Source organism: Bos taurus, chromosome 14 (assembly GCF_002263795.3).
Source record: "Bos taurus isolate L1 Dominette 01449 registration number 42190680 breed Hereford chromosome 14, ARS-UCD2.0, whole genome shotgun sequence".
NCBI lineage: Eukaryota > Metazoa > Chordata > Mammalia > Artiodactyla > Bovidae > Bos > Bos taurus.
The window spans coordinates 67,455,178-67,482,123 of record NC_037341.1 but is presented as its reverse complement, the minus strand read 5'-3'; the positions used below and the strand labels follow the sequence as shown (position 1 = coordinate 67,482,123).

At 37.8% G+C, this 26,946-nt stretch overlaps 1 protein-coding gene across 3 annotated transcripts in view; it reads left to right on the top strand.

Annotated features, from left to right (window-relative positions):
- Window positions 1–26,946, top strand: part of CPQ (carboxypeptidase Q) — a 560,471-nt gene that overhangs the window by 68,320 nt on the left and 465,205 nt on the right. For 2 of the 3 annotated variants that reach the window (XM_005215675.3, XM_015474539.3), the window contains exon 1: window positions 2,420–2,623. The exons of the other annotated variant lie outside the window; for it this stretch is intronic. In XM_005215675.3, coding sequence (XP_005215732.1) covers window positions 2,579–2,623 — 45 coding nt within the window. In that variant the 5' untranslated portion in view covers window positions 2,420–2,578. Of the gene's footprint in view, window positions 1–2,419; window positions 2,624–26,946 lie in introns of those variants that run through there. 3 annotated transcript variants of the gene reach the window in all.

The following is a 26,946-nucleotide window of genomic DNA, read 5'->3' as shown; positions in this document are numbered from 1 at the left end:
TGAAATGGCTGGAGGTGTTCAGGAAGATGACAAAGGAGAAGTCAGAGGCTGGGAGAATTACAAAACTAGATGGTCTGTAATTGAATAATGTTGAGTAGAATACACAAATCAAAAGTGTCTAAAATCTGTTTAAAGAAAACTCATTTGGGTTTGGCCCTATCTCAATGACATTGAACTAATGTTTCAAGTTTCAGCATGGCTAAATGTGGTATTTCCTGTTTATCTTTCACAAGCTGGCATTGATTTCCACATCGTGTTTCCTGCACACCCCCGACCTCTGCAGAATGAAAAGTGCTTTCCTAGTTTCCTCAGCACTCACAATGAAGAACCTTCAGAGTTCTTTTATTTCTGGCGTCTGACTAAGTGGAGGAATAGCATCCTGTTACAATAGGTGTTCTGGAAAATCCCATGGACAGAGGAGCCTGGTGGGCTGCAGTCCATGGGGTCGCTAAGAGTCGGACACAACTGAGCGACTTCACTTTCACTTTTCACTTTCATGCATTGGAGAAGGAAATGGCAACCCAGTCCAGTGTTCTTGCCTGGAGAATCCCAGGGATGGGGGAGCTTGGTGGGCTGCTGCTGAAGCAACTTAGCAGCAGCAGCAGCCCAATAGGTGTTTGAGCCAATTAGGATGTTTGGTGGGCTCACCGTGGATAGTCCATTAAAAAAATTTTTTTTTAAATTATTAACAGGTTATTATCCAAAATAGGTGAGTTTGGTTGCTAACCCATTTTAATGTAGTATTGTATTTTTTATTTCCATTCTTAACAGACAGGTGAGGGGGAAAAAAAAAAAAAACACTTCTAAGAAGTGAGAAGTAGAAAATGTTCATTTGGAATGATAAAACCTTTTGGTAATTTGAAATGGAAACCAAGGCAGTTTCTGGCACACTGTGAGCTGTGGCCTCATCTCCGGGGCCCCGTCTCCCGCTATCCCCTGTCTCCTCCTGCCGTCTGGCACACCTCCGCTCCCATCCAGGCGCTGCGTAGGGCCCATGTGGCTCTGTGATCACAGTTTACTTGCCCACAGTGTCCTGTAAGAGCACCCCCTGCAAGGCTAAGATCTTATTTATTTTTTTTAGCATTTCTCCTTCCCAAGAAAATTATTATTTTTTTAATGTCTCAGTGTTAACGAGCTATCTGAGGAATGAATTTGATAAGGATAGCTCAGTTTAAGTTCTGTGTGACATCAGTGGTAGGACTCAGTGTTTTAGCCTGCTGTGACTGTATACATTTCAAGAGAAGTTCCCTATAAACCCCAACTAATGCATCCATCTGTCAACAAAAGCATTTCCAGGATTTAATGTATAGATTTTAATGACTGGGGCAGAATGGTGTATAGTCATTTATACAGACTTCCTCAAATCTCAATGCAAGATTTATGTTTCAAACCTATTTTAAAGATAGGGCTTACTTAAATTTTAGCTTAATGTCACTAAATTCCCTTTTAGTTACACCTCCCCACTGCCAGGACATTTAAAAGTCCCCTCCCTTCCTACCAAAGGTAAGAAGTTGGTGACCTCTCAATTTCCACCCACTTTTACTCTTCTCAGTACTGGTGAAGAGGCGAAGCTTGTAGAGTATAGGGATTTCAATTCCTCCCTTTGCATTCAATTAACAATTGACTCCCTTGATTATGATCCTGACTTTTCAGTGTGAGGCACATCTTTATTTCCCTTTCACTAGTTTTAATAATAAACGTTTTCACTTCGTTGTTACTTAATGAAGACATGGATAATAGTGAATACATGATTCAGATAGTTCTTAGAACAGCCCTGGTCAATAGAAATAGCATGTAAGCTCCATACTTAATTTTGAATTTTGTATTAGCCACATTAAAAAATAAAAATAAACAGGTGAAATACATTTTTAGAAATATATTTTATTTAATCCAATGTAAAATATTATTTCACTGTGCAATCCACATAGAAAGTGAAGTATCTCATATTCGTTTTTGTCCACCCCCCCACTCTGTACATAGTCTTTGAAATCTAGGATGTAGTTTTATATTTTGTAGCACATCTCAATTTGCAATAGCCACATTTCAAGTGCTCAGTGGCTAAATGTAGCTAGTGACTATATTATTTTTAGACTTGGAAAGTTTCTGAGTAAGAAGACGACTGAATTGTGAGTTTAGGTTTAGATTTAACTAGACTGTATTCTTTGTGAAAAACGTTTGTCTAAACTGATGATTTTTATTCCTAAATCTTCCCTGATGTTCTCCACTTCAGTAATTGTCACTGACAGGTTTGCTCTGTATGTTTTTATAGGTAGGGCAGTGTTCACCTCCAAGACTACTCATTACAATGCACACGGCTGTTTGCAGTTGTACTGTTTCAGTAACACTGCCTAATTGTCCATGCCAGAAAGGGCGTTCTTTGTAATACTTTGTCTCCTCCACCCCCTTGCTCATCTTCTCCAGTCTCTCTGTCACTGTCACCGAGTGATGTTGGTTCTGCCTCCAAAATATATCTAGAATCAGACTTCAGCTCTCAGTCTCTGCTACCACCTCTTTAGAGAGACTGCTACCAACTGGACTAACGCAGTGGCTGCTAACTGGTTCCCCACGTCCACTTTGGATGTTCTCCGGTCCTTTCTCCATGTTGCAACCTGTGTTGGAAAAGGCAAGTCTGAGCAGGCCTCTCTCCCTCTGAAAATCTTCTAACAACCTCCCATGCTTTTAGGATAGAGGCCAAAATCCTTTGGTGGCCCACAGGGCTCTCTGAGGCTCCTACCCATCTACTATTCCTTCCTTCTTTATTTTGCATTGCTTCTCTCTTTCTTACTAGGACTTTCACACACTTTTCAACTTTTACTTCCAGGGCTTGTTGCCTCTCTCTTTGCCTGGCTAACATATTCTTGCCGTTCCAAGTCAAATAGGACTTCCTTGGGTTGCCTTCTTTTCTTCCTTGACTCTTGGGTTCCCATTCTATATGTAATATATGTTTTCATAGTACCACTATGTCTTCTTCAACATTTATAAGAGTTTTATGATTATTTGTGTAATTTTAGTGTATTATCTGGGTTGACCAGTGTAAGAGTCATGATAAAAGAGCGCACTCTCTCGCTTGTTCATGACCTTTGTATCTTTAGTACCAGCTCTGGGCCCAGCATATTGCAAGCCTTCAATAAATTCCAGCTGAACCTGTAAATGGCTCAGCCTGTTGTTTCTAGCAGTTTGGTAGCTTTAGGAGGCTTCTTGAGGTTGCAAAACCTCATGTTGATATGACTACGGTGTTCTACCTTCTGTTTTCCTGTGAACATCTTAGAGTATATCCTTTATGAAGCTACTTCTTTGGCAAATTGCTGATAGATTTGGGAAGATTCCACTGGGCATTGAGATGATGACTGCAATATCAGCAAATTTGCTTTGTAGAATAAATATACTTTTACCACCAACCTCCCCTGTCCTCACGCCAGCTCACGTGGTTGTGGACTCACTAGGTCACAGGCATGTGCATGTTCAAGTTGACCATGTAATTCCAAATTGTTTTCCAGAGTGTAGGAATTCTTTGTTTGCTCTATGTTATCTGCCATCCTTATCAGACTTTTGTGTTTTTGCCAGTATTGTGGTGTAAATGATATTTTATGATTTAAATTTATAATTTCCTGATTTCTAATGAAAATCTAATGAACTTTTAATTTTTTAAAATTCACCATTCCTGTTTTCCTTTCTCTAAAATGACTTTTGCCTTTTTTTCCGTTTGATTGTTCATCTTTTCCTCATTGGTTTTTTGAGATTTTTCTATATTCTAGGTCCTAATGCTTGATGGTATTCGTATTGCTAGTATTTTCTCCCAGTTTGTTCCTTTTTACCTCCTAAGTCATTCTATGGTCTTTTTATGAACCAAGATTATTAATTTTAATATAGTAAATTAGCCAATCTTTTCCTTTATGGTTCTGCTTTCTAAAATCTCATTTAAGTACACTCCACATCATTCCAAAGTTATGAATCTGTCTTTAGCTTCATTTCATTTATTTTGATCAATAGTATTTTTGTTATTTTTCAGTTCTATATATTTTCTAATTTTAATTCTTCTGTAACCTCTGGGTAATTTAGAAGTGTGTTTCTGAATTTCAAGTATATAATTTCCTTTTATAGTTCTTGCTACTGATAGTTAATTTAACTATTTACTTTCAGATAACATTGTGAGCTAAGAGAATATTTGTTGAGATCTATTTTATGGTCTGGAATGTGGTTAATTTTTATAAGCCATGTGTGCTTAAGAAGAATGTATATTCTCAGGTTATTGATGAGTTGTATCATAGGTACTCAGTAGCTCACGTTGGTTGTGTAGTTCAGATTTTGGTGTCCTTATTGATTTTGTTGTTGTTGTTTTGTATGTCAGTTGCTGAGAGACTGTATTAAAATCCTCCATTATTATGTGGATTTACACTTTCTTTTTAGTTCAGACTCTTTTTTCTCTATATACCTTTGAATCTATGTGATTAAGTGCATATACACGTAAAATTATTACATATTCCTGTTGAACTGAACATTTTTATTAATGATTATTTTTATATCAGTAATCCTTTTGCCTTTAAATCTGTTTTGTCTGACACTGATATAGCTTTACCAGTTTTTTCTTGATTATTGTGTTTGATGTAGTTTTTCATAAACTTTACATTAAATTTTTGTTAAGCCTTATATATGGCCCTTGCAAATAACTTAAAGTTGTATTTTATTTTTCAGTCCAGTCTGACAATATCTGTCTTTTAACCAAACAGTCAGGTTCATTTACACTGATTGTGATTAATGTTATACAGGCATACCTTGGAGATATTTTGGGTTTGATTCCAGACCACTCAATAAAGCAAATATCCCAATAAAATGGGTCATATGAAGTTTTTGGCCTTCCAGTGTATATAAAAGTTAGGTTTACACCATACTGTGGTCTGTTAAATATGTGATACTAGCGTTATATCTCCAAAAACAGTGAAAAAAAGAAAGCAAAACCTAAAAAATAACAATGACAAAAAACAATGTACCTATCTTAGTTAAAAATTACTTTATTGCTAAAGGATGCTAACCATCTTCTGAGCCTTCATCAGATTGTAATCCTTTTTTTCCCTTTGAATATTATTTATGTATCTGCTGGGCCAGGTTTTAGTTGTAGCGTGCTGGGTCTTTGCTGCAGCATGAGAACTCTTGGTTGAGGCACGTGGGGTCTAGTTCTCCTGACTAGGATAGAACCTGGGCCCCCTCCACTGGGAGCTTGGAGTCTTAGCCACTGAACCACCAGGGAAGTCCCATCATTAGGTAACCTTTCTGCAGGTGGAGGGTCTTGCCTCAATGTTGATGGCAACTGACTGATCAGGTTGGTGTTGGTGGTTGCTTGAAGCCTAGGGTGGCTGTAGCGATTTCTTAAAACAAGGCAATAATTGACGCTTTCTTTTAGGAATGATTTCTCTGCAGCATACAATGCTGTTTGATAGAATTTTACCGACAGTAGAACTTCTTTCAAAATTGCAGTCAATCCTCTCAAATCCTGCCACTGCTTTATCAACCTGGTTGATTTAATATTCTAAAGTCTTTGTTATCATTTCAACAGTCTTCACAGTATCTTCACCAAGAATAGATGCCATCTCAAGAAACTCCTTTGCCCACCCATAAGAAGCAGCTTCTCACCTGTGATACTTTTATCATGAGACTGCCAACAATTTATCCACATCTTCAGGCTCCACTTCTAATTCTAATTCTGTTTCTCTTGCTATTTCCACCACATCTGCAGTTACTTCCTCCACTAAAGTCTTGGGCCCCTCAAAGTCATTCCATGAGCACTGTAATCAACTTCTTCCAAATTCTTTGAATGTTGATATTTTGACCTCTTCCCATGAATCATGAATGTTCTTAATGGCATCTAGAGTGGTAATCCTTTCCAGAAGGTTTTCAGTTTACTTTGCTTAGATCCACCAGAGGAATATCCATGGAAGCTATAACATTACAAAATATATTTCTTAGATAGTAAGACTTGAAAGTGGAAATGACTCCTTGATCCATGGGCTGGAGAATGGTTGTTGTGTTAGCAGAAATGAAAACAACGTTAATCTCATTGTACACCTCCATCAGAACTCTTGGATGACCAGGTGCATTGTCAATGAGCAGTAATATTTTGAAAGGGATCTTTTTTTTTTTTTTTTCTGAGCATTAGGTCTCAACAGTGGGCTTAAAATGTTCAGTAAGCCACATTGTGAACAGATGTGCTGTCATCCAGGCTGTATTTTTCCATTTATATAGCACAGGCAGAGTAAATTAAGCATAATTCTCAAGGGCCCTGGAAATTTTGAAATGGTCATTTAAACTTCATTCAGCTTCAAGTCATCAGCTTCATTAGCCCCTAACAAGAGAGTCAGACTGTCCTTTGAAGCTTTTAAGTGAGGCACTGGCTTCTCTTCTCTAGCTATGCAAGTCCCAGGTGGCATCTTCTTCTTACAGAAGGCTATTTCATCTACATGGAAATCTGTTGTTTAGTGTCGCCACTTTCATTAATTACCTCAACCAGAACTTCTGGATAACTCCTGTAGCTTCTATGACAGTATTTGCTGCTTCACCTGGTGCTTTTATGTTACAGAAATGGCTTCTTTCCATAAAGCTCGAGAACCAACCTCTGCTAGCTTCACACTTTTCTTCTGCAGCTTCGTCACCTCTGTCAGTCTTCAAAGAATTCAAGAGAGTTAGAGTCTTGTTCCAGATTAATTTTTGGCTTAAGGAAATGTGGCCGATCTATCCAGATCACTCAAATTTTGTTCTTTCTTCACTAAGGCTATTTCACTTTCCTATCATTGGTATGTTCACTGGAGTAGCACTTTTATTTCTTTCGAGAACTTTTCCTTTGCACTCGTTCACAACTCGGCTGACTGTGTGGTTCAGGAGGCTAGCTTTTGGCCTCTCTTGGCTTTTGATGTGCCTTCCTCACAAAGTGTGATAACCATTTCTAGCTTTTGATTTACAGTGAGAGATGTGCAGCTCTTTCTCTTACTCGAACAAATGCTTAGAGGCCATTGTAAGGCTACTAATTTGCCTAATTTCAATATTGCGGTGTCTTAGGCCCAAGGAAAGGGAGAGAGTCTGGAGTGGTCAGAACACACACAACATGTATTAAGTTTGTCACTTTATGTAGGTGCAGTTTGTGGTGTCCCAAAACAATTATAACAGTGACCTCAAAGGTCACTACCAGGTCCCTATAACAAATAATAATGAAAAAATCTGAAGTGTTATGAGAATTACCAAAACGTGGCACAGAGGTTTGAAGTAAATGTTGTTGGAAAAAAATGGTACTGATAGTTTACTTAATATGGGGTTCCCAGAGACCTTTGATTTTTAAAAATGCAGTATCTGCGAGGTACAGAAAAATGAAGCACAGTAAAATGAGGTGTGCCTGTATTTGAATTTATTCCCTCCATCTTGTAATTATTTGAACTGAAGTGTTGATCTGTACTGTGTCACAGTCTTTGGCTGAAAGATGTTCCATATCACTGAATAACTCAATCACCTATGTTGGATTGTCCCTATGACCCCAACACGGTAGTGACTTGGGATGAAATGGCAACAGAACACAATGCAGGAACTGGAGACAGTTAAAGACCAGTGTTAGGAAAGGAGGAGTTCACCTTCATCATGTTTGAACAACTCTCATATGCATACAAAAGAGGAATTAAAACATTAGCAGCAAATGACAGAGCTAGAACAAATGCATGGAATAATATTATACTTTGTTCATTGAACAGCTGTTAAGTTCCATATACATTGCTAAGCACTTTTCACATATAATTTACTTCACACAACAAACCACTAAGGTAGGGAGTTACTGTTTTCATTTTACAGGTGGGGAAACTGAGGATCAGAGAGCTTAGAGAAGATGCCCAAGGTCAAACAACTGGTAAATGGCAGAACTGGGAATTGTATTCAATCCTGTATGGCTCTACAACTCTTGTTTTTTTCATTAAGTTATATCACAGGGAGTTGAAGAGGTAAATAGCAAATAAAAGACCTGTCTTTTAACTAAACTTGATCAAGAGCTTAAGGACCTGTCATTTGGGGGAAGTGAGCATCCCATCTCTGGACATTTCCAAGCAGAGAGAAGGTGGTCATATATCAAGGTTGTGGCGGTGGGAGTTTTACTTTGAGTGGGAAGTTGATTGAACAGATGCTTGGATTAGATGACCAGCAAGGTCTATGAAGCTCAGTTTCCATCATCTTACTGAAACTGTGCCAAAGCTTAACAAGTGTATGCCTCTCAAAACTTTCCCTCCCTTTTGAGAGGAGCTGCAATGTGAACCTGTCCTTTCTTCACTCAGGCTGCTCACTCGCCGCAGCGTTACATGATGTGCACAGGTGGTGGCTTAATAAAATGTTATTTGATGATGACTTGATGAAAGTCGACTTGGCCTGTTTAGATGGGAGAAGAGCAAGTCATGTGTATTTTATGGGGTGAAAACACAAGTGTGGCATAAGGTTCATTAGTTTGGCATGCTGGAGCCGAGAGATGCAAGAGCCGAGAGACTGCGTTTAACATCAGCCTCCTCACTTGAAAAACTGTTAACAGTCAAGCAGTACCTTATTTTTAAATTCAGTGTTTTAAAAATGAAATATTATTTTATAGATAAGTTTTTGGTAAGTAGCCAGAATTGGGGGAAAAAAGGTCTGTCCTCTGTTTCTTACTTTCTTGGTACATTCTGCCTTGTGAAGGCCAAGAGCCCATTAAAAAAATAAAAAATTAGTCGATTTCTGTCAGCAGTTTTATCAGGATGCCTGTCCTGTAGTCTCTTCTGTACACCTAATTTTCTTTATCCTCACTGTCACTCCATCAGTAACCACTTCTTCTTTGAAAGCCTTGCCAAAAGCAAATTTCTTCCAGATGCTTCTATTGACCTATGCCTCTGCTGATACCTGTACCTCTCAAAGCGTCCAATAGGGGCAGCTGAAGTAGATGAGAAGGATTTTGTTTGTTCGATCGTCCTTTTAAAATACGTAAAAGTAGTGCCACAGCTACTTGCGCCTATACCAGGTCTGTGAGGGGTGTGGGAAAAGTCCCACTGTGGTCTTTTGTGAAGACACTGAGGCCTAAGGAGGTTTATGAATTGTAAATAGTTAGCAGCAGTGTTAGCATCTTTTAGCCCCTTGACTCTTACAGTCAAATGCTGCGTTCCAAACTATTTCCCACCAGTTTCTGACGCTTGGTGTTTAAGTCATATGACATGGCTGATACCTGGGGTTTGAGGTATTTACAGTTTGCTGAGCTACTTGTTGCAAAGGGCCAACCAAGTGCTACCCAAGGCATGGAAAGAGGCATGGCTGTGAAAGCCTACTAGCATGCGAACACACTTTGAGGAGGGCCTCGCACTGGGGTGAAGATACTCTCACCTGCATGTGTGAGACTAAAGCCACCCCCCAAGATTCTTACTTTCAGAATTTGGCCCTGTGACTCTTAGGTATGGATCATTCTGGTTTCATCTAGTTGCCCACACTGACTTTGGATTGTTTGTGGGCAGCCAGAGATGGGTAGTATAAAGATTCCTGGGAATTGGGAACCTAGGGCTTGGATTCTGAAACTTCCTGAGATTAGATTCATGACTTTTGTTGCCCTGGCCTCAGCCTTCTCATCTGACACTTGTGCCAGGTCAGTGATTCTCTGAAGATGGTCCTCGGATCACATGTCTCAGAACTTCTAGGGGGGGAGCTTGTTAAAAGTCAAGATTCCTGAACTCCATCTAGGCCAACAGGATTGGAGCCTCTGGGGGAAGTGATGCAGGTGGCTTCCTTTTAACTCCTTTTAATAAGCTGAGCAAGTATGTGCGCTGAGGTTCGGTCACCTGAGACATCCTATGATTTTCTGGGTGAGATGACAAAGAAGGATAACAATTGTAGATTTAATTTTGGCAGAGATTTCTTTACTTTTTGGTGCATAAAACTTTTTTGACATACAAAAGCTGAACATATTTAATGTACTCAATTTGGTGGGTTTGGAGATAAGCACACACTTGTGAGACCATCAGTGCAGTCAGTGCCATAAACACATCTGTCACCTACAAATTTTCCACTTCCTCCTTCCTTTCCCTCTTCGTTCTTCCCTCCCTTCCTTGTGGTAAGAACACAACATTAGATCTACTCCTCAACAAATTTTTAAGTATGTAATACAGTGCTGTTAACTGTGGGCACTAAGTTGTACTTGTACAGTAGATCTCTAGGACTTACTCACCTTGCATAACTGAAACTTTGTCTCCTTGAACCAACATTGCCCTATTTCTCCCTCCTCCCAGCCCCTGGTAACCACTGTTCTACACTCTGCTTCTATGAGTTTGACTATTTTAGAGTCCTCATATAAGTAGGATCATGCAGTATTTATTCTTCTGTGTCTAGCTTATTTCACTTAGTAGAATGTCTTTCAGGTTTATTTATATTGTTGCAGATGGCAGGATTTTCTTTTTTATAAGGCTGAATAATACTATATTGACTGTAAATACTGCATTTTATTTGTTCATGGACGTTTAGTTTGTTTCCATAACTTGGCTATTGTGAAAAATGCTGCAGTGAACCTGAGAATGCAAATATCCTTTGAGATTCTGATTTCAGTTCTTTCAGATAAATACCCAGAAGTGGAATTGTTGAATCATGTGGTAGTTCTATTTTTAGTTTTTTGAGGAAACTCCGTACTATTTTCCATGGTGGCTGCACCAATTTACTTTCCCACCAATAGTATATCAAGGCTCTCTTTTCTACACATCCTTGATAACATTTTTTATCTTTGTCTTTTTGATGATAGCCATCCAACATTCAGAAAACTAAGATCGTGGCATCCAGTCCCATCACTTCATGGCAAATAGATGGGAAAACAGTGGAAACAGTGGCAGACTTTATTGTTTTGGGGTTCCAAAATCACTGCAGATGGTGACTTGCAGCCATGAAATTAAAAGATGCTTGCTTGCTCCTTTGGAGAAGGCAATGGCACCCCATTCCAGTACTCTTGCCTGGGAAATCCCATGGATGGAGGAGCCTGGTAAGCTATAGTCCATGGGGTTGCTAAGAGTTGGACACGACTTCACTTTCACTTTCACTTTTCACTTTCATGCATTGGAAAAGGAAATGGCAACCCACTCCAGTGTTCTTGCCTGGTGAATCCCAGGGACAGAGGAGCCTGTTGGGCTGCCATCTATGGGGTTGCACAGAGTTGGACACGACTGATGCGACTTAGCAGAAACATCAGCAGCTTGCTCCTTGGAAGAAAAGCTGTGACCAACCTAGACAGCAGAGTAAAAAGCAGAGACATTACTTTGCCAACAAAGGTCCATCTAGTCAAAGCTATGGTTTTTCCAGTAGTCATGTATGGATGTGAGAGTCGGACTATAAAGAAAGCTGAGCACCAAAGAATTGATGCTTTTGAACTGTGGTGTTGGAGAAGACTCTTGAGAGTCTCTTGGACAGCAAGGACATCAAACCAGTCAATCCTAAAGGAAATCAGTCCTGAATATTCATTGGAAGGACTGAGGCTGAAGCTGAAATTCCAATACTTTGGCCACATGATGTGAAGAACTAACTCATTGGAAAAGACCCTGATATTGGGAAAGATTGAAGGCAGGAGGAGAAGGGGACAACAGAGGATGAGATGGCTGGATGGCATCACTGACTCAATGGACATAAGTTTGAGTAAACCCTGGGAGTTGGTTATGGACAGGGAAGCCTGGTGTGCTGCAGTCTATGGGGTTGCACAGAGCTGGACACAACTGAGCCACTGAACTGAACTGAATCCTAACAGGTGTGAGGTGACATCTCATTTTGGGTTTGACTTATATTTCCCTGATGATTAGTGATGTTCAGCACTTTTTCATGTACCTGTTGGTCATAACTGAATGCTCTTCTTTCATGTCAAAGATTCTAGTTGTTTTAAATTTGCCAGAAATCAACTAATTAGTATGTGATGACAATATATTATTTTCATTATTTGTGTCTGTGTTTCCTAACTTACAGTCTGCTTTGGTCCTGTTTCTTTCCTGCATAACTGCAGTAACCTTCAATCTCTTCCTAAGGATGGATTTGTCTGAGGATATTTTGATCTGTAAAATAACAAACTCAAAGAAGTCCCTCACACAATTGATATGTTATTTCTTTGTGTTATAAAACACTTAATTTCTCAACATGTTTTCCTAGAGCTTTTCAAGTACTGCATCTTACCATATCTTTGTAGTTTTATCTACCAATTTTTCACCCTCATCCATCCATCCATCTAGTGATCTATCCATGCATGCATGCATCCATCCAGGAATCCTTTTGTTCTCAAAGTAGCATAGGTAACTGATTACCTAGAGTTAGTCATCCTGTTAATTTTTTTTAATATGAAGTAGTTTTACTCCATCGTTGGAGTATTTTACTCCATCATTGGATATAGGGACAATCTTATTCATATAAAATAAGCTAAATCATTAAATCAAAAGTGTTTATTAGTAAAAAAGCAAGCACTGGATTTAGTTTGGCTTTTTGAGTTTTTTATTTCATATTTTTTATATTTATTTTTACTGTTTGCTACTTATTGCTATTAGAAAATTGAAAAAAGTACAAAAGAAAAGATGAAGAAAATGATTTTCCACAGATGACCTCTAATAGCCAAAGCAATCTTGAGAAAGAAAAACGGAGTTGGAGGACTTCAAACTGTAGAATAAAGTTATAGTAATCAAGACAGTATAGTATGGTACTGGTACAAAGACAGACTCATAGATCAATGGAATAGGACAGAAAGTCCAGAAATAAACTCCTGCATCTACGGTCAATTAATTGATGACAAAGGAGGCTAGAACGGAAAAAAGAGAGTCTCTTTAATAAATGGTGCTGGGAAGACTAGACAGCTATATCTAAAAGAATGAAATTAGAACATTCTTTAATGCCATATACAAAAATAGGCTCAAACGGATTGAAGACTTAAAGGTAAAATTCTTAGAGGAAAACATAGACAGAATGCTCTTTGACATAAATTGCAGCAGTATCTTTTTGGATGCAATTCCCAGAGTAATGAAAATAAAAACAAAAATAAACAAATGGAACCTAGTGGAACTTACTCAAAAGCTTTTGTGTAGCAAAGGAAACTTAAAAAATATACACAGAAAGCCAACACCCAAAATGGGAGAAAATATTTGCAAACAATGCAACCGACAAAGGCTTTATCTCCAAAATGTACAAACAGTTCATTCAGCTCAAAGTCAAAAAAAGCAAACAACCCAATCAAAAAATGGGCAGAAGATATAAATGGACATTTCTCCAAAGAAGACATATAGATGACCAAAAGGCATAAGAAAAGATAATCAACATCATTAATTATTAGAAAAATACAAATCAAAACTACAATTAGGTATCACCTCACACCAGTCAGAATAGCCATCATCAAAAAGTCTACAAACAATAAATGCTGGAGAGGGTGTGGAGAAAAGGGAGTCCTTCTACACTGTTGATGGGAATGTAAATTGGTACAACTATTATGGGGAACAATAAGGAGTTTCCTTAAAAAACTAAAATAGAGCTACCACATGATCCAGAATAAGCCATAATTTGAAAAACACATGCACCCCTATGTCCATAACGGCACTACTTATAATAGCCAGGACATAGAGGCAACCCAAATGTCTACTGACATGAATGGATAAAGAAGATGTGGTACCTATTTACCACGGAATATTTGTTGTTATTCTTTAGTTGCTAAGTCGTGTCCAACTCTCTTGTGACCCCACTGACTGTAGCCTGCAAGGCTCCTCTGTCCACAGGATTTCCCAGACAAGGATACTGGAATGGGTTGCCATTTCCTTCTCCAGGGGAATCTTCCTGGCCCAGGGATAAAACCCCATCTCCTGCATTGGCAGGCAGATTCCTTACCACTGAGTTACCAGGGAAGCCCCACAGAATTACTTAGCCATAAAAAAGAATGAAATAATGCCATTTGTATCAACATGGATAGACCTAGAAATTACCATACTATATGAAAAAAGTCAAACCAAGACAGACAGATATCATATGATTATTTATATGTGGGATCTAAAAAAATGATACAAATGAACTGATTTACAGACTTAGAAAACAAACTTATGGTTATCAAAGGGAAAAGGTCGGGTAGGGGGAGGGATAAATTAGGAAGTTGGGATATAACATATATACACTACTATATATTAAAAAAAATATATCCTAAAAGATGATGCTGTGAAAGAATGGCACTCAATATGCCAGCAAATTTTGAAAACTCAGCAGTGGCCACAGGACTGGAAAAGGTCAGTTTTCATTCCAATCCCAAAGAAAGGCAATGCCAAAGAATATTCAAACTACCGCACAATTGCACTCATCTCACACACTAGCAAAGTAATGCTCAAAATTCTCCAAACCAGGCTTTAATAGTATGTGAACCTAGAACTTCCAGATGTTCAAGCTGGTTTTACAAAAGGCAGAGGAACCGGAGATCAAATTGTCAACATCCTTTGGATCACAGAAAAAGCAAGAGATTTCCAGAAAAATATCTACTTCTGCTTTATTGATTATTCCAAAGCCTTTGACTGTGTAGATCACAACAGACTGTGGATGATTCTTCAAGATATGGGAATACCAGACCCCCTTAACTGCCTCCTGAGAAATCTGTATGCAGGTCAGGAAGCAACAGTTAGAACCGGACATGGAACAATGGACTGGTTCAAAATTGGGAAAGAAGTACATCAAGGCTGTGTATTGTCACTCTGCTTATTTAACTTATATGCAGAGTACATCATGTGAAATGTTGGACTGGATGAAGCACAAGCTGAAATCAAGATTGCTGGGAGAAATGTCAATAACCTCAGATATGCAAATGACACCACCCTTATGGCAGAAAGTGAAGAGGAACTAAAGAGCCTCTTGATGAAAGTGAAAGAGGAGAATGAAAAAGCTGGCTTAAAACTTAACATTCAAAAAATGAAGATCATGGAATCCGGTCCCATCACTTCATGGCAAATAGATGGGGAAACAATGAAAACAGTGACAGACTATTTCCTTGGGCTCCAAAATCACTGCAGATGGTGACTGCAGCCATGAAATTAAAAGATACTTGTTCCTTGGAAGAAATCTATGACCAACCTAGACAGATATTAAAAAGCAGAGACATTACTTTGCCGACAAAGGTCCATGTAGTAAAAACTATGGTTTTTCCATTAGTCATGTATAAATGTGAGAGTTGGACCAAAATGAAAGCCTGAGTTCAGTCCAGTCACTCAGTCGTGTCCGACTCTTTGCGACCCCATGAATCGCAGCACATGAAAGCCTAGCACCAAAGAATTGATGCCTTTGAACTGTGGTGTTGGAGAAGACTCTTGAGAGTCCCTTGGATTGCAAGGAGATCCATCCAGTCCATCCTGAAGGAAATCATTCCTGACTATTCATTGGAAAGATTGATGCTGAAGCTGAAGCTCCAGTACTTTGGCTACCTGATGCGAATAAACTGACTCATTGGAAAAGACCCTGATGTTGGGAAAGACTGAAGGCAGGAGGAGAAGGGGACGACAGAGGATGGGATGGTGGATGTCATCACCGACTCGATGGACATGAGTTTGAGTGAGCTCCGGGAGTTGGAGATGGATGGGGAGGCCTGGCGTGCTGCGGTCCATGAGGTTGCAAAGAGTCAGACACGAGTGAGCGACTGAACTGAACTGATATATAAAATAGATAATCAGCAAGGACCTATTGCATAGCAGAAGGCAATCTTTTAGATAGGCTTCAAAAAAAAATTTTTTTTTGCTTTATAGTTTTTACAATGTTGTTTTTGTTTCTGCCATACAACAATGTGTATCAGTCATAATTATACATATATCCCCTTTCTTTAGAGCCTCCCTCCCCTCCCCCATCCCACTCCTCTAGGTCATCACAGAGTGCCAGCCTGGGCTCCCCGTGTTATAAAGCAGCCTCTCACCAGCCGTCCACTTTACACATGATACTGTATGTATATTGATACTACCTTCTCCATTCGTTTCACTCTCTCCCTCAGCCACTGTGTCACAAGTCCATCCTCTACATCTGCATCTCCATTCCTTCACTGCAAATAGGTTCATCAGTACCATTTTCTAGGTTGCATGTGCGTCCATGCTAAGTTGCTTCAGTCGTGTCTGACTCTTTACAACCCTATGGACTGTAGCTGCCAGGCTCCTCTGTCCATGCGATACTCCAAGCAAGAATATTGGAGTGGATTGCCATGCTCCTCCAGGGGATCTTCCCCACCCAGTGATGGAACCCAGGTCTCCTGCATCTCCTGCATTGGCAGGTGGGGTCTTTACCACTAGAATCATGTGGGAAGCCCCTAGATTCCATATATATGCATTAATATATGATGTTTTGGAGGAGGGAATGGCAACCCACTCCAGTATTCTTGCCAGGAAAATTCCATGGACAGAGGAGCCTGGCAGGCTACAGTCCGTGGTGTCACAAAGAGTCGGACAGGACTAAGCAACTTTCACTCACTTACTCATGCGATGTTTTTCTCTGTTTTACATCACTCTGCGTAACAGGCTCTATCTGAAGAAGAATATATGTATATGTATATGTAAATCACTTTGCTGTATACCTGAAACTAACACAACACTGTAAATCAACTGTATTCCAACATAAAATAAAAATTAAAAAACCTTCCAGGGCTTCCCTGGTGGTCCAGTGATTTAAGAATGCACCTTGCAATGCAGGGTATATAGGTTCCATCCCTGATCCAGGGAAATCCCACCTGCTGAGGAACAGCTAAACCCATGTGCCACAGCTACTGAGAAGACCACTGTAAAGACCACAAGCTGCAGCTACTGCAGCCCACGTTCCTAGAGCCCACACTCTGCAACAGGAAGCCAGCACCTGAGAAGCCCACACCCCGCAGCTGGAGAGTGGCCCCTGCTCTCAGCAACTAGAGAGAGTCCAGGCGCAACAAAGAGGACCCAGCACAGTCAAAAAAACTGAAAATAAATAAATTAAAAAAAAAACCCTTCCAGTTACAAAATACTTGAGTCATGGTCATGAGATGTACTGCATGAGGAGTATAGTTAATAACTATGTAATATCTTTATATGGTGACAGATGGTTACTAGACTTACCATGGTGATCGTTCTGAAATGTATAGAGAAATTGAATCACTATATTGGGCACCAGAAACTCACATAGTGTTGAGGTATGTATTATACTTCATCAAATAAATAAGCTCATATAAACAGAAATCATATCTGTGACTACCAGAGAGTAGGAGGAGAAGGAACTGGATAAAGGCAGGGAAAAGGTGCAGATGTCCAGGTATAAGATAAATAAGTACTATGGATGTAATATACATCATCAGCATAAGTAACACTGCTGTATCTGTATTTGAAAGTGATGGGTAAATCCTAAGAGTTCTCATCACGAAGAAAGATATATTTTCTTCTTATTTGTATCTATATTAGATGATAGGTTTTCACTAAACTTCTTGTGATAATCATTTCATGGTGTGTATGGTGTCAAATCATTATGCTTAAACTTATTACAGTGCTTTATGTCAATTATATTTCAGTAAAACTGGACGAGAAAAAGCTCCAAAGATATTTTTATCCAATAATAACATAAAATTTAGGATTCCCTATATGTTACTTTAGAAATAAAGGGTTTGTTGCAGCAGATTGCCATTCTATAAACTACCTTGATTCTGTTTGTGGAGCACCAGGGTTCTCCGTGAAGTAGCGGAGCCTGTGTTACTATGGTTTCTTTCTTTCTGGATTGCCTTTCTGAAGCTTCTCTGTTTGAAGAATTCTTACTCATTGTTCAAGACTCAGTGGATCTGTCACCTCTGTGAAGCTGTCTCTGACACATATGGATCCAGTGAAGTACTATTTCCTATGTATTTTCCATGTTATTTGGGATATTTGTCTATACTTTTTAATAATTCATATTCAACATAATAATAAACACTGGGTTGGAAATATCCCTGGAGGAGGGCATGGCAACCCACTCTGGTATTCTGACCTGGAGAATCCCCATGGATAGAGGAGCCTGGTAGGCTACAGTCCATGGGTTCAGAGTCGGACATGCTTGAGAGACTAAACATATTATTATGTTTCTGTCTCCCTTACTAGGTTATGTTTCGTTCTACTTTATATCTAAGTGCTTCTATAGCACAAAGTGATGTTCAATAACATCAATAATTGATGTTAAATGAAAACTTTCTTTTGGCCAAGATATTTGTTCTTCAAGAAATGTATCCTTCTTACCTTATTCTGTAATACCTGGATCACGGGATCTTATGCGTACTGACTTAGCCATAACAGACTGGCTAAATGATCTGACTTCTTTCTTTGGTCTGGGAAATAGCTCCTCCTGTCAAAGAACAGTCAAGAAAAATTCGTTTATGTGATGTGACGATGGCTATTTGAAAAGCTTGGAACTACCTTTTTAGTTTAATAGACTTGTGTCTGTCTCAAGTTTAGATTAGGGCCAGTGTTTGGTTATCTCAGTGAGTAAGGATCAGAACTCAGAAATTCATAATCTTTCATTCTGACCTGAAAATTGCTGAGATGATTTGTCAGTAAACAACGCAGACCTTCTAGGATTAGAAGGAAGAGGCAAGAAGGCCACAGTTTGAAAGGGGTGCTCTGCTGCTAGCGTGGAATTCAGGAAGGAGCCTTAGTTCAGGTCTGATGAAGAGCTTGAGAATGAAGGAAATGCAAGGGCATGGCAGTCAAGAAAGTATCTTAGTGGCGGTTGACTCTGGTGTGAGAGAACGGGGGCTTTACACTGTTGGTGAGTACAGAAGTGTAAACTGGTACAGCCTTTCTAGAGTGTGGTTTTACAGTGCATGTTCAACATTTTAAGGGTGTTTACATTTACTTTTCTTACAAATTATACTTCTAAGGATTTTTCTTAGTGGAATCATATGAGAAGAGTACCAAGATGTTTGTATAAAGATACTTATTTGGAATCAGCCTAAAGGTCCAAAAATAGGGAACTGGTCGAACATATTGATTCATCTATGCAGGGGAATGTTACACAGGCACTTAAATAATGATGTAGGCTTATATTTACTAAAAAGGAAAGAGGTACATGATATATTAAAAGAAAGCTGTCCAAGAAACCATAGGTGACTATGATTATTCTTTATAAAACATATATACTCGGGAGACGTGTATATCTGTGGCAGATTCATTTTGATATTTGGCAAAACTAATACAATTATGTAAAGTTTAAAAATAAAATAAAATAAAAAAAAAACATATATACTCGTGTATATATGGACCAAGCAATGGGGCTTCCCTAGTAGCTCAGACGGTAAAGCATCTGCCTGCAATGCAGGAGACCTGGGTTCGATCCCTGGGTCGGGAAGATCCCCTGGAGAAGGAAATGGCAACCCACTCCAGTATTCTTGCCTGGAGAATTCCATGGACTGTAGCCTAGCCTACCAGGCTCCAGGCTACAGTCCATGGGATCACAAAGAGTTGGACACCACTGAGCAACTTCACTTCACTTATACACTAAAACATTTTTTAATTTTGATTTAGTGTTATAATTTTCTACAGAGAGCATATAATGCTTGACTTATAAAGAGAACAATTTGAAAAATATTGTTACCTATAGAAGGATAGTTCATTCAAATGTATATTTTCTGGATTAAATGAATAGTACTTGGAATAGAATAAATGTATCACTGTGTTTAGCCCTCTTTGCGGCCCCAGGGACTATAGCTGCCAGGCTCCTCTGTCCATGGGATTCTTCAGGCAAGAATACTAGAATGGTTTGCCATTTCTTCCTCCAGGCGATCTTTCTGACCCAGGGATCAAATTCGGGTCTCCAGCATCTCCTACATTGCAGGCAGATTCTTTACCCCTTGTGCCACCTGGTTTATTAAATGAGTGCATGAATAGGCAAACAACTGTACTCCCAGCTTGGCAATGGTAGGTAATAATGGGGAGATTTTTCTAAATTTTATTCTTTCATCTTCTTCCACTGAAACTGTTTCTGAGGGACAGCTGCGTTTAGTTTTTCTTGAGGTCTTTTCTCCTCCAATGGATTTTGCTTCTCAGACACTCATTTATGAGGTTACATACCTTCCTTGGTATGAGGTTGTGCCCCTTTCTTTTTCTGAATGTTGCTGGTGTATTATATTTCTGGCTGGTCATTCATTATTTTTGTTCATTTCATTAAAGGTTTTGAGAGTCAGGTTTCATGGTCCCGTGTCATTTCATTATTTTAACCTGCAGTTCCTTCCAGAAGCTATTAGCTCTAGCAAATTCTTCCTCTCTAAAATTTGGCAAGTATTTATTTATTCTGCTTCAAAAATATGTTTTAAGTTAATTCTAAAATCTATTTGAAATCTATTGTTGTATGGTTTGAGATGAGACCATGCATTATTTTTTTTTTCTTCCAAAACACTTGTCCAGTTTTACAGAAATTATAGAGCAACCCATTTTATTCCATATAGACTTGTGATATGTACTTTGTCATATATTAAGTTATAATACATATAAGTATTTCAGGCCTTTTTGTTGTTGTTGCATTGTTTTGTCTGTTGATTCTGACACTATTATTATACTGTTCTAATTTTAAAATACAATTTAATATCTAGTTTGGGTACATTTCCACTGATGTTACTGTTTTCATGCATACTACTCGATGCTTGGCATTATGCCAAAAATATAAATTTATTTGGAAATAATTGACATTTTCCATTATTTAGTGTGCCCTCTTGAACATGTTGGTTTAATTTTCTCCTCTGTTTCATCTCTTAGTGTTTTCCTTAAGTAATTTGCAGTTTGCAGCTATTGTGAATTAGACCTTCCCCTCATTACATTTTCTAACTGGTTATTGTTACTATATAGGAAGCTGAATCTCGAATATATATTTTATAATTAACCAATTTGTTGAGTGTTAGTTGTTATCATTTTGCTTTTTGATTCTCTTATTTTTCTAGGAAAACAATCATGCAGAAAATCATAACTTCTATCCTATTTTCAAATATTTATGTATCTTTCTTTTTGAATGTTAGTAGTGATCCTGGCGAGAAGGCGATGGCACCCCACTCCAGTACTCTTGCCTGGAAAATCCCATGGACAGAGGAGCCTGGCGGGCTGCAGTCCATGGGGTCGCCAAGAGTCGGACACGACTGAGCAACTTCACTTTCACTTTTCACTTTCATGCATTGGAGAAGGAAATGGCAACCCACTCCAGTGTTCTTGCCTGGAGGATCCCAGGGACGGGGAAGCCTGGTGGGCTGCTGTCTATGGGGTCACACAGAGTCGGACGTGACTGAAGCGACTTAGCAGCAGCAGCAGCAGTGATCCTGGACATCCTTTACCTTCTTCCGTTTTTTAATGAGAGCAATTTTAGTAATTTGCTGCTAAAAGGGATTGACAATTGGTCTAGGAGAGATTAAGAAATATACTTTGCTTCCTAGCTTACTAGGAGGCTTAAAAAAAAAGTTGAATTTTATCAAATGATCTTTTGTCCTTTTTTATAATCTTGGGTTCTTTCTCATTTGACCTAGTAATGTAATGTGTTATATTAATAAACTTTCTAATATTAAATCATACTTATATTCCTGAGGTAATCCCTACTTGATTATGCTGGCTTATTGTTTTAATATACTTTACTTAAATTCACTGGTCTCTCATTTAGGATTTTCACAACTGTATCTGTAAATGAATTGTTTCTAGAGTATCATTAGTTGAAGTATTTTCTAGAAGGAATATTACGAGGGGAAAAAAAAGTTTCCATGGTCAAACACATTTAGGAAAGACAGATTAAAACATTTAAAGAACTTTCTTTGCTTCTGGCCTCTCAGAGACTTTAATATGCTAATTAATATGTGCTGTAAATTTCTGAGAGAGTGTTTTCCAAACTAATGCACAATAGACTTTTCCCCTTAGAAACTTAGACACTAATATCCACAGAACCCTCTTTAGAATATACTACTCATTTCCAGATTTTAGCGTTAGAGTTATGTTAACCTCACAAAGTGAATTGGGATAGCCTTTCATAATTTTATATGCTCTGGAATAGATTATACAATATAGATATTAATTAGTTTCTTGAAAACTTTCAAAGCCTTGCCCATAGCAGTGTCTTGGCCTGGAACCAGTTTCGCAAATTATCTCTTGATAACATTAGCAATGTCTTCCATGAATATTCAACTTTCTTATTCCACTGAATCAATTTTATTAATTCATATTTCTATAAAATGGTTCATATTATTGAGATTTCTAAACTGGTTAAAATGTAAATGTGTAGAATTTTTGTTAATTTGTAAGACATGTTCTTATTCGTTGGTAAACACAATGGAAAGAAATGATCTATGCCAAATATTTGAAATATAGTATATAGCACTTTGTAAATGGTGAATTCTTTTTTTTCCCTACTTTCCTTCTAATTTTGTTTCTTTCTTTTTTATTTAGTTTGTCATAACTTCCTCAATTTAGAAACTTTCCCTGCCCAGATAATCACTCCTTCTACTTATCTATTTGTCCACCTATCCATCTATTTATTTTATTGGTTTTCTGCTTAGATTGTTATTTTATTCTTCCTATGTTTCTTGCAGTTGTTTTGTTTTTTCTTTTTGTCTAGTTTCTTAAGTTGACTGAAAAGTTTATTTAAACAAAATCTTGACTAGTGATAAAAATAAGTCTATTAATTTAATTTTAAAATAGTTGTGTATTTTTGGTCTTTTATGCACATAGTGCAATATTCAAAGTTTATAAAAAGACTTGCAAAGAAAATTGAGTCTCCTTCCTTCCCCTGGCTGAGTCATCTACTCATCAATCCCCAACTACAGTTCCCAATTCCTTGTGTTTGTTCCAGAGCTACTCTTAAGTGGCTTTGTCAGGAATGAATGCCTTTATGCTTAGTTTTTATTTTTGTTAGGTTTAAAAAAGACCTGCTTTTTAAAGGAAAATTTTATTGGCGTATAGTAAATTTAAATTAAAAGATGCCTGCTTCTTAGAAGGAAAGCTATGACAAACCTAGACATAGTGTATTAAAAAGCAGAGACATCACTTTGCCAACAGATCCTTGCAGTCAGAGCTTTAGTTTTTCTAGTAGTCATGTATGGATGTGAGAGTTAGACCATAAAGAAGGCTGAATGCCGAAGAATTGATGCTTTCAAACTGTGGTGCTGGAGAAAACTCTTGAGAGTCCCTTGGACTGCAAGGAGATCAACCAGGCAATCCGAAAGGAAATCAATCTTGAATATTCATTGGAAAGACTGATGTTGACGCTTCAATACTTTGGCCACCTGATGTGAAGAGACAACTCTTTGGAAAAGACCCTGATGCTGGGAAAGAAGGCAAAAGGAGAAGGGGGCAGCAGGGAATGAGATGGTTAGATAGCTTCACTGATTCAATGGACATGAATTTGAGCAAACTCCAGGAGATAATGAACAGGGAAGCCTGGCATGCTGCAGTCCATGGGGTCGCAAAGAGTCGGACACAACTTAGTGACTGAACAACAAAAACAAATATTTGATTTACGATGTTGTGTTAGTTTCAGGTGTACAGCAAAATGAATCAGTTATACATATACATATATCCACTCTTTTTTAGATGCTTTTACTACGTAGGCCACCACAGAGTATTTTTTATCTTATTTTTTTAACTTTTTATTTTATATTGGAGTATAGCTGATTAACAGTGTTGTGATAATTTTAGATGGACATCAAAGGGACTCCACCATCTATATACACATATCAGTTCTCTTCCAAAACCCCCCTCCCATCTGGGCTACCATATAACATTGAACAGAATTCCCTACAGTAGGTCCTTATTAGTTATCTGTTTTATGTATAGTAGTGTGTATATGATCTTCTAGTTTGTCCCTTCCCCGCTTACCATCTGATAACCATAAGTTTGTTTTCTACATCTGTAACTCTATTTCTATTTTGTAGAGGACCTACTTTTAATTTAATTTCTCATTTGATACAATAATAGGACTGTGGCTTTAAAACTTTTTCACAAGATGTTAAATTATTTTATTCATTTCTATTTTTATTGCATTGTGATTAATGTAGTTTATACTCTGTACTGTTTGGAAAGTTGTGACATACGTCATGTGATCAATTACATGGTCAATTTTTATAAATATTTCATGGATATTTTGCATTGTATTGTCTTAGAGGCCCAAAGTATATAATTATTATTCAAAACATTTTTTGTTTGTTGTTATTTAGTTGACCTATTATTATAGAGAGTAGTAAATTGCTTTCTTTTTAAAATTTAACTTTTGTCAATTTTTATTTTTATTCCTGATAATTTTTGTGTTTTATATTTTATGCACATAAAGCTTAATTATTCTTATATATTTATTTAGGAGTCTAACTTTTACTTCTTTAAAAAAATTCTAAAAGTAATACCTGAAAGAGTCATTTCCTAGGCAGGCTGATAAGAAGTCTAGGGGTCACCAAGGAGAACAGGGGTCTGGAATTCTCAAGGAGGAAGAAAGGACAAACTTTTTTCCCTCTACATTCCTTCAGTTCAGTTCAGTTCATTCGCTCAGTCATGTCCAACTCTTTGCGACCCTATGAATCACAGCATGCCAGGCCTCCCTGTCCGTCACCAACTCCCAGAGTTCACTCAGACTCACATCCATCGAGTCAGTGATGCCATCCAGCCATCTCATCCTCTGTCGTCCCCTTCTCCTCCTGCCCCCAATCCCTTCCAGCATCAGAGTCTTTTCCAATGAGTCAATTCTTCACATGAGGTGGCCAAAGTACTGGAGTTTCAGCTTTAGCATCATTCCTTCCAAAGAAATCCCAGGGCTGATCTCCTTCAGAATGGACTGGTTGGATCTCCTTGCAGTCCAAGGGACTCTCAAGAGTCTTCTCCAACACCACAGTTCAAAAGCATCAATTCTTTGGTGCTCAGGTTTCTTCACAGTCCAACTCTCACATCCATACATGACCACTGGAAAAACCATAGCCTTGACTAGACAGACCTTTCTTGGCAAAGTAAAGTCTCTGCTTTTCGATATGCTGTCTAGGTTGGTCATAACTTTCCTTCCGAGGAGTAAACGTCTTTCAATTTCATGGCTTCAGTCACCATCTGCAGTGATTTTGTAGCCCCCCAAAATAAAGTCTGACCCTGTTTCCACTGTTTCGGATTATATAACAATAATGTATCCTGCTTGAGGACAGTCTCTGGAAAAGACCTTCTGGCTAATCCTGTTATCTTAAAATGTAAATTATGGGAGTAGGTCTAGTGAGGTCTTTACAACCTCCAGACATTCTTTTGATTCATTGTAATAGCTAATTAGAGAGTATATAACTCCATTGCTGACACTAGCAAGGGGGGTACTCTTTCTGCCCCCTTCTGATGTTTATGTCAGTAGCTTTCTCTATCCCTTTTACTCTTTAATAAAACTCTATTGCACAAAAGCTCTGAGTGATCAAGCCTCGTCTTTGGCCCTGGATTGAATTCTTCTCCTCTGGAGGCCAAGAATCCCGGCATCTTTTCATGGTTCAGCAACAACCTTTCATACCTATACCTGGAAATAAGAATTCAAGTAATAGAGAAGGACATCAGATGGAAAGTAAAATATTTTTTCAAATTCCCCACCTACAATGTCACACTTAAATTGTAATTATTTTTATTTTTCTAAGTGGTTACTTCCATAAGTTTTAATAATGGATTTATATCTTTCATTCTTAATTTATTAACTTCATATTACATATTAACTTTTCAATATGAAAGATTAAGATTTAAGTTATTTATACAAACTTTACCTCTCCTCAAATTCCTCCTAATTTTAATGTTTTATTAACCTTTATAATTTAAAAAAGCAGTTAAACTGTAACTTCTTGATTCATACATTTTAAACATTTTTTAATGCTGTTGTTTAACATTTGGAAATTAATTTCCCAATTTAACATCTTTTGTACCTCTCTTTTTCTGCCATCCAATTATGTTATTACTTTTGTTTGGAGAAAGCTTAGAGCATTTTGTTCTCTAGTTATAATAACCCTTCCATACTTTGTCTATAGATTGAAAGTTAAAAGTTGATAGATGGCATTTTAATATAATAAGTCATATAAATATTCACTGTATATTTGGTAGGAATATTGAATATGTAGAGAAGATAGTGCAGTTCTACATGTATGCCCCTTGAAGGTGAATGTTCCAAAGTCAAGGCTAAATGGATTCTTTCTCTTTTAATATTTCATCTATTACTCAGACTCATTCAATGATTTAACTTGTTTCATATGTGGACAATTCTTAGAAAACGATTTCGTTTTTTCTTTTTTGGAATTTCTGATTGTGTTTTTTCTTAACAAAAGAAGCACATGCCACTCTAACCATATACCAATATTTGGCAACTGATAGTCATGGTATTTTTGAATACTGTAGTTTATATTGACATAATTTTTAGGTCTGTCTATAGCTAGCATCCTAGAATTTTTCTTAATTTCACTTCTGGATTTGTTCCACTTATTCCTTACATCCTATATTTTATTTTGTAGTTATTTTATTACATCCTTATTTTTATTCCATTTTTCCTCCCTTGCAGTTCATACTCAAGTGATTTGTTTTTTTCAGTAAAGGTATATCAAAGATAAACTTTCTAGGTCCAAGTTTTTCTGAAAATATCTTTGTTTTGACCTAATGTTTGACTGATATTTTGCTAGGTATAGAATTCTAGATTTAAAATAGCTTCTTAGCAATTTGAAAGTATTGCTCCTTTGCTTTTTCATTTGTCTTTTAGCATGTACCATTCCTGATAAAACTGTGAGGCCAAGTGGATTCTCTCTACTTTCTAGGTGATCTGAGTTATTCCTTCTGGAAGCTCTAAGATTTTCTTTATAACTTCAGTATTGTGCTTTTGTCAAAAGTGACTAAGAATTGTTTTTCTACTTATCCTAGTGAACATTCCTGGATTCTTTTAACCTAAAGACAGATATCTTCAAGTTTGAAAGTTTTTTATTCTATTCTTTTTTCAGATATTTTCTGCTTTTATTTTCTTTTGTATTTTTTTGAAACT